Genomic DNA, 8,831 nt, shown 5'->3' with positions numbered 1-8,831 from the left:
CAAAACAGTCCAGTGGCACCTTTAAGACCAGGTTTTATTCAGGGACAAGCTCTCCCTCCTCTGCGAGGACAGATCTGCATATCCTCCCCCCCAATAGCTAGCAATCCAAAACAGTCCAGTGGAGCCTGAGCGGTGGGTGTTGCCTTCTGACACACTTCCGGTGATGTCAGGGGGCGTGGCACATGCAAATAAGTTGTGCTAATGAGTTATGCTAATGAGCTCCTGCACCTCTTTTACTACGAAATGACCCCTGCCCGTTAGGATCCTATTTACCATAAACCATACACAGCAGTATAGAACACAGTCCCATACCGATCCCTCACAAGCAGCTGTGCTGCCCTCGCTCTTCCATTTGCCCCGGTTGCATTGGTCAATGGAAGAGCGAGGGCGGCACAGCTGCTCCTGGGGCATCAGTCCCAGTCACTTATCCCAGTAAGTCTGAGAACCGTTTTATTCAGTGCAGCCCGATCAGCTGTGCAAAAAAAGCCCCTCTGGGATAATTCAGTTTTGCATAGGAGTGTCCTCGTCCTCGTCCCCCCCCAAAAAAGATGCTGACACCTCCATTTTTGGATTTGCAGGCGCCAAAGGGCTCCCGGAGGAAACAAGTCTCAGCAGCACCCGGAGCATCAGCAAGGGACAGCCAAACACAACAGGGAGCACCAGAAGCCCTCGCAGGGGAACCAAGCGCCCCACTCCTCAGGGCGGCCCGGCCACCACGGCTACAGCCAAAACCGGCGGTGGCACCACAACCAGAAGCACTCGCCCAACGACAGAGAGACGCACAGAAACGCCAAAGAGACCGAGAACCTGAAAATCGAGGACGCCTCCGTCTGCACGGTGCACATCCCCTTGGAGATGCACCGCGGCAACGACGCCACGGAGAGGCACTCCCCGCAGTACATCCAGGAGTCGGAGAGCAAGCGGAAAGACAGCCTCCACGAACGGATCAGCGAGAGGCCCAAAATCAACCTACTCCAGTCTTCCAAAGACAGACTACGCAGGAGACTAAAAGAAAAGGTACCTCCTTTTTTTTTTTTAACCCATCCCGCCCCTTGAGCAAACTGAAGCATCGTCGTGTTAGGGGAGCATCCGGAACCAGCCGCTTTACCGGGAAGGGCCGAGCCATTGGATGTAGGCACATTGGTGAACGTATTCTACTTACAATAAGGTTTTTCTCCCCAAAGGTAGAAACTTTGGGGTTCGGGATCTGGGATGATAAATCCGGGGGAGGGTTGGGTTGTGTGGGGTTGAGGTGGGGTGGGAAGATAGGTGCTCAGAGGGTGAAGGAAAGAACCGAGAGCCATGCGGCATGCAGAGTTCCCTTGGTCTTTTAACAGGGGTCCCCAACGTGGCGCCCGGGGCACCACAGCAGCCGTTGACACATTTTCTGGCGCCCACCAAGTGTTTTGAGAAAGTGGTCGTGGCCAGGGAGGACTTTTCCCCAGCAAGGGTTGATTAGCTGTGCAGATTTTTTTTAAAAATGTTGCTTTGCCAGTAGCTGCCACCACAACGCTGGGATCTTCACTGTATGACTGAAGATAAGCTGGGGCAGCCATTTTGTGGCTGTGCCCACCACACTTGGTCGGAATTCCAGAGGTGCCCACAGGCTCAAACAGGTTGGGGACTCCTGCTCTATAATCTTTCGAAACCCTCACAAAGACCCTCTCGGATCCCTGCCTTATTGAACATCTTTTTAGGTACACTACATTCATGGATTAGTCCTACAGAACTTGGGAAGTTGGCCTGACCCTATCACAGATGTTTGATGAAGAAGTAATATTTTGGAGAGTCGTTTTGCCCTCTGACTTGCGTCTGAGATAGGTCACCAGGTTTCGCTGTCTGTTGCTTTAGCTGAGCTAGCGCAATTTCGTGTAATGCCGTGTTCTACCACTAGATGCCTCTTGTATGCTGTTTGTTGCTTTTGACTAAAAAATACTAAACGTGCTGTGTTTCTGATCCAAAGACAAAACTATCACCTACTTTCCCTATCCTTGGAGGATACACATTTTTAAATGATAGGCTCACAAACGAGCTGTTGAAAGAAACATTTTATGGTGTCATTTCACCATGAACTCATTAATGGCTCGGTGAATGGGGTGTGAGGGGCTCTGAAGCTCTAGTTATTCAGGATTGGGCTTATATTGACTTAAGGAGAAGCGTTAAAATGGGTTATGGACATTTCACTGCAGCAAGGAGCTTTTCCTCTTGCTCAGCGATCTAGATCCGTGGGCAGCCTCATTTATGTGACGGGCAGAAATCCAGCACAAATGGCTTTCTGCAGCATAGCCACATGCTATATGGGAAACTGCACATGTTTTGATTTCTGTTGGTCCGGTGCCCATTTAAAAGCACAGAACTTCAGTTTGGAGGGTGGGGTGGGATGTCATAGAACAGAATCACAGAACCACAGAGTGGGAAGGGGCCACACAGGCCTTCTAGTCCAGCCCCCTGCTCAATGCGGGATCAGCCTAGTAGAGCATCCCTGAGAAGTGTTTGTCCAGATGCCGTTTCAAGACTGCCAGGGAGGGGGAGCTCACCACCTCCCGAGGTGGCCGACTCCACTCTTGCACGGCTCTTCCTGTCAAAAAGGTTTTCCTTTTAATATCCAGCCGGTACCTTCCCGCCCTTAATTTAAACCTGTGATTGCAAGTCTTCTCCTCTGCTGCCGACAGGAACAGCTCCCTGCCCTCCTCCGAGTGACAGCCCTTCAGATACTTCAAGAGAGCCATCCTGTCCCCCCCCCACCAGCCTCCTCTCCTCCAGACTGAACCTTCCCAAGCACCTCCGCCTTTCCTCACAGGGCTTCTTGGTCTCCATCCTCGTCACACTCCTAGTTTCAGTCCAGTTCAGCTCTCACGAGCTTTCCTAACAGAATCCTAGGAGCTGTCCTTTGGTGATTCTCTCTCAGACATCCTCGGGCTCTTGAAAGCACTGCGGTCTCCTTTTCTTATTGCTTTTCTTCCTACACCCTACAAAGACGGCACCCTACACAACTAAAACCACAAAGAGAGTAACAAGAACCTTTGATAGGCTAATCAAATGCTTTGAGTACATGTCTACATGCTAAAAATTCCATTCGGTTCCTTAAAACCTAATAAAAGTGTTCAAAAAGAAAGAACATAGAGGCATCTTTGATATTACATCACATCTGGTTGAGAATATAAGTAAGTTAAATGTCAACATAGGTAATCTCAGATCTTCACTTAGATTTCTTCTTAGCTTTGGTTTTCTTCTTCTTTTGCCAGGGGAGATTTACTTTAAAAGTTTTAGGGGCTGCAGCTCCTCAATCCGAATCAAAAGCGCTGCGATCTCCTGATGGAGAACCATGACAGTTATTCCAGTCTCAGTCTGTAGGACAGACGTACTCTCCAGAGCTCTGGTGCCGTGGGAAAGGTCTCCTGGGGATTCAGTGCCAGAAGAACAGTTAAGAGCAGGGCTGTTTTGGGGCAGGAACGCACAGGAACGGAGTTCCAAAAATATTTCTAAAATGTATAAGGTGTTGTTAAAATGGTATACTGAAGATGAAACTGTTAAAGAACAAATGTTAAAATGGGCTATTAATATGAATAAGGAAGTGGATATGGAAACTTGGGAATATTTGTGGAAAAACTCTATTAAGATCTCGACATGTACTAATGTTAAAGAAAATTGTTATAAGATGATGTATAGGTGGTACATGACACCTAAGAAGATTGCAAATATGAATCAAAATATGTCAAACAAATGTTGGAAATGTAAGAGGCATGAGGGCTCATTTTATCATATGTGGTGGACTTGTGAGAAAGCTGTAGACTTTTGGACAAAAGTCCACAATGAAATGCAAAAAATACTGAAATGTTCTTTTAAAAAAGCACCGGAAATTCTGCTTTTGGGACTCAAAATGGAAGAAGTCAATACGACTAAAAAAACTTTACTCTGGTACCTGATAGTGACAGCGAGAATGATTTATGCTCAGTTTTGGAAGACGGAAAAGGTACCAGAGGTTGAAGAATGGATACAAAAAGTTCTGTTCATGGCACAAATGGATAAGATTACAAAAAAACTGAATAACAAAGAAGACGATGAGTTTTTTGGAGAATGGAATGATTTTAAAATTTATCTGGAAAAGAACTGGGATGTGAAACAAAACTTAATATGTTTAGATCAATATTAAGTCAAACGATGTTATCTTTAGATTGTAATGATGAAAAACTGATATTGTTGATGATATGAAGTAATTTGGAGCAGGGGTGGAAGCATTGTGGGAAGCCATTGGAGGGAGGGGAGGAACTGGGAATGGGGTAGACAATTGATAGAATGAAATGTTTTATATGTTGTATTCCTGAGAAAAATAAAATTTGTTTACCAAAAAAAAAAAAGAGGGAATTAGATAAGCATATGGAGCAGGGGTCCATCAGTGGCTATTAGCCACAAGGTATAGATAGGGGCTCTGGGGCAAGTGATGCTCTGTCATCTTGGTGCTTGGGGGGGGTCAACAGTGGGAGGGCTTCTAATGTCCTGGCCCCACTGGTGGACCTCCTGATGGCAGCTGGTATTTTTGGCCACTGTGTAACGGAGTGTTCGACTGGATGGGCCCTTGGACTGATCCAACATTGGCTTCTCCTATGTTCTTAACTCTGGTAAAAATGGCCTCTACCATAGAGTCTTTGCCCAAATACCAGAGTGTCGCCCAGATGTCGCCAATGTGATGATGTCACTTCTGGTGCACGCCAGGAGTGATGTCACTATGTTGCCAGTGACATAGGCTGGGCCTCCCTCTCTCTCCTGGTAAGTCTCCCTGCCAGCCAGCTGATCGGCAGCAGGGGGGTCCTAGTGGCAGGGGACCCCCACCTCCACTGAGGGGTCTGGCAACCCTACACAGTGGCCAACCAATTACTCTGGATGGCCAGCAACAGAGCTAAGGCCTCTCCTGATGTTGCTTCCTAGGCATTCTGCCTCTGAATATGGAGGCTCCCTTTAGTCATCGTGGCTAGTGGGCATCGACGGGCCTCCCTTCCAACAGAACGAATGTAGAGTCCGGCGGCACCTTTAAGACCAACAAAGTTTTATTCACGGTGTGAGCTTTCGTGTGCAGGCACACTTCTTCAAATACGCTGGAATGGTAGGTCATTTGGAAAAGTGCGCGTGCACACGGAAGTTCATACCTTTGTCGGTCTTAAAGGTGCCACTGGACTCTAAATTTGTTCTCCTGCTTCAGACCAACATGGCTGAATCTCTACCTGAACAGTTAGAACTCTGGAACTCCACGCTGCAGGTCCAGATCCTTTTTTTTTAAAGCATGCCTAAACTTCTGCTTTGTAGCTTCGGCTGTGCCTCGCTGCCTGGTGCCTAACCGCTGACGTCTCGTTTCTTCTCTTCCCCCCCCCCTCCCCCCGCTCCGTGTTCCCTTGCATAACAGATGCCTTGTCTTTCCCTTTTCACGGACCAGGACGAAGTGGCCCTGGAGCCCACCAACCCGCAAAAGAACAAAATGGACAAACTAATTGAAATTCTCAACAGCATGCGGAACAACAGCAGCGGGGTGGACTCCAAGCTCACCAACTTCATGGAGGAGGCCCAGAACTCCACCAACTCAGAGGAGATGCTGGGGGAGATCGTCAGGACCATCTACCAGAAGGCGGTGACGGACCGCAGCTTCGCGTCCACGGCCGCCAAGCTCTGCGACAAGATGGCGCTCTTCATGGTGGAAGGCACCAAGTTCCGGAGTCTCCTCCTCAACACGCTCCAGGTAACCAGATCAATCACAGCTGCCGCCGCCGCCGCCGGCCTGTCAGTGCCTAGCCTGCCCCCCCCGCCCCCCCCAGCAAAGTCCAGAAGTTCTGTCCATGCCTGCCCCCCAGCAAAGTCCTGAAGTTCTGCCCGTGCCTGAGCTGTCTTTCCCCGCATTCCATTCTCACCCAATTAATTTTAGAAAAAGAAAAGCAGAAATGGACGGAGACAGGGAGGGAGAAGCCGGGGGGCATTTGTTTACAGCCGTGTTTCATGGTTACGACGGACTGATATAAATTTATAAGCACCGCCCTCTCTGTGAGCCACCTCCTGTTCTGTTTTAAAGGGCCGCTTTGACAAAGGCCGGGTTTCCCCCCCCAAGGCTCAGTTCATCTTGTTGGCTCAAAAAGCATCTATGTTGCGGGATTGGGGGTGAAGGGTTCCTTTAATGCTGCAGGTCTGCCTCCTGGGTCTTCAGAAAGGCAGAATGGGCAGCATCTTCCTTCTGTGAACGCCCTCGCCTACTTTTGCTTAGGGTTGCCAACCTCCAGGTGGGAGCTGGAGATTACCCAGAATTAGGACTGAGGATTTGTTTATTATTTGTTTACATAGGTTCCACTTCTCCTGGATAAAATGCCTGGTTGGGAAGGTGGGTTGCATGACATCGTTTGGTGTAGTGGTTAAGAGGAGAAGAAGAAGAAGAGATTGGATTTATACCCCGCCGTACACTACCCAAAGGAGTCTCAGAGAGGCTTACAAACTCCTTTCCCTTCTCCTCCCCACAACAGACACCCTGTGAGGTGGGTGGGGCAGCTTTTGTCAGAACTACGGCTTGCCCAAGGTCAGCCAGTAGGTGCAAGTGGAGGAGTGGGGAATCAAACCCGGTTCTCCCAGATTAGAGTCTGCGCACTTAACCACTACACCAAACTGGCTCTCTGCACGGACTCTACAGACTGCACAGACTCTAATCTGGGAGAACTGGGTTTGATTCCCCACTCCTCCACATGCACCTGCTGGATGACTATGGGCAAGCAGTAGTTCTGCCAGAGCTGTTCTCTCAAGGACTGTTCTGGAAAGAGCTCTCTCAGCCCCACCCACCTCACAGGGTGTCTGTTGCGGGGAGGGGAAGGGAAAGGAGTTTGTAAGCTGCTCTGAGACTCCAAGTGAAGGGCGGGGTATAAATCCAATCTCTCTCTCCCAAGATCCCTCCCTCCATAAACCTCACTCTTCCAGGCTCTACCCTCAAATCTCCAGGTATTTCCAGACCCGGAGTTGGCAACCCTACCTGTGCTCCATATGTCCCTCCAGTAGTCTGGGGTCTTCATGTGTGCTGTATTCCGTGTGTGCCCCGACCTAGCTGGCTCCGTGAGCATTTTTGGAATTTTGAGAACCATTCCCGGGGCCACCATGAAATGGCTGCCATGGGGTTGGCGAGAGCGTAGCGAGCAACAAAATGGTTGCCGTGGGGGCTAGGACCAATCACAACAGGTTGGGCGGTTCCAAGCAGGCTGTGTCAGCCTTTGGGGCCAGTTTATAACTAAGCGGCATAAACGTGTGTGAATCCAGTGGCTGGAGAACGAAGAGGTCCGTGTGGAACTTAGGACTGGGAGAGGCGATGAAACATTTAGAGGTCTGTATAGAACCGAGAAGGGTTGTATTTCACACATGGCTTTAAACGATGTCGTGAAGCGCAGGGGACACAGGCAGTGGCCAATAGACCTTTGACAGTTCTTCCACAAAGGCCGGCCGTGTCCGCATTCGTGCCGATGTGCAGAGCTCAGTTTTGTATTGAACATACGACTCCGTTGCACGCTAAGCACTGTGGTAGGGACCGTCGTTGAAGTGTTTCTAAGCTCCGTGTTGTCTTGGTGGCTTCCGGGTGGAGTTGCCAACTCTAGCTTGGGAAATTCCCGAGGATTTGGGGGACGGAGTCCAGGGAGAGTGGAGTTTGTGGAGGGGGAGCTGAGCGTGGGTGTTATGCCATGAAGTCTGCCTTCCAAAGCTGCCTTTGTAACACGGGAGCTGATCTCTCTAGTGCGGAGATTCGTTGTAATTCCTGAACTCCAGGGTTCACCTGGAGTCTGGCAACCGTGCCCCTGGGGCAAGGCACAGGTTTTGCCTACTTCCGTAAGACCGTAAAAGAGCCCTGCTGGATCAGACCAGTGGTCTGCCTGGTGACCAGTGTTCCCTTTAAGCAGAGTTAGTGTGAGCTAGCTCACAGTTTTTAGCCTCCCGCTCACAGATTTTAATCTTAGCCCAGGAAGGGAAGCTCCCGAGCAGACTAATTTATGCAGTAGCCAAATCGCTCATTCAGAACTTTAATGCCAGTAGCTCACAAAGTAAAATTTGTGCTCACGGGACTCCACGGTTCAGAGGGAGCTCTGCTGGTGACCGACCAACATCCTGTGGCACTCACTACCAGAGGATGTAGTGATGGCCACAGGAATAAGCAGCTTTCAAGGGGGATTAGGATAGATTCATGGAGGATAGTTCCGTCAGTGGCTACTAGCCGTGGTGACTGAGATTTGAGTTTGAGCCCAGGTGCCAGAACTCCAGCACAGTCAGAAATTTTGCTCTGAATCCAACCCGCTGCCGTAGAGATGCTCACCTGTAGAGTAATTGCTGGTTTGCCGTAAGGAACGAACAAGGGCAGAATTGCATGGGCCGAACATGTAGATTTGGATACCGTTGAACCAGTGCTCCCTCTAAGCTGTTGAATCCCGTGAGCAAAAATTCTACTTTGTGAGCTACTGGCATTAAAAGTTGTGAGCGAGCGATTGGGCCGCTGCGTAACTTAGTTTGCTCCGGAGCCCTCCTTCCTGAGCCGAGACAAAAAATGTGTGAGCCGGAGGCTAAAAAACTGTGAGCTGGCTCACACTCACTCAGCTCAGAGGGAACACTGCTGTGAGCTCCCCCCCCTCCCATACTGGTGCGGAGGAGGAGACCTTTCAAATCTTCGGAGCCAATCAGAAATAGTTAAAGAGCCTGGCCAGGGCTGGCCACTTTGCATAGTTTTCGTGCCGTGGTTTAAGAACGGTCTAGCCAGCAGCTGGAGTCGGGTCCTAATTGCTGGGATTGACTGGAGCAGTGGGGGGGGGGGGGGCACCGTGCTCTTAACGCGA

At 49.8% G+C, this 8,831-nt stretch overlaps 1 protein-coding gene across 1 annotated transcript in view; it reads left to right on the top strand.

Annotated features, from left to right (window-relative positions):
• LOC107120142 (CBP80/20-dependent translation initiation factor-like) overlaps nucleotides 1-8,831 on the top strand; it is a 90,800-nt gene that overhangs the window by 7,848 nt on the left and 74,121 nt on the right. Inside the window, exons 3-4 of the mRNA XM_015422789.1 lie at nucleotides 579-1,017; nucleotides 5,429-5,728. Coding sequence (XP_015278275.1) covers nucleotides 579-1,017; nucleotides 5,429-5,728 — 739 coding nt within the window. The remainder of the gene's footprint in view (nucleotides 1-578; nucleotides 1,018-5,428; nucleotides 5,729-8,831) is intronic.

Source organism: Gekko japonicus, unplaced genomic scaffold (assembly GCF_001447785.1).
Source record: "Gekko japonicus isolate JY-2015 unplaced genomic scaffold, Gekko_japonicus_V1.1 scaffold3650, whole genome shotgun sequence".
In the NCBI taxonomy this organism is placed as follows: Eukaryota; Metazoa; Chordata; class Lepidosauria; order Squamata; family Gekkonidae; genus Gekko; species Gekko japonicus.
This window is presented reverse-complemented; position numbering and strand designations above follow the sequence as displayed.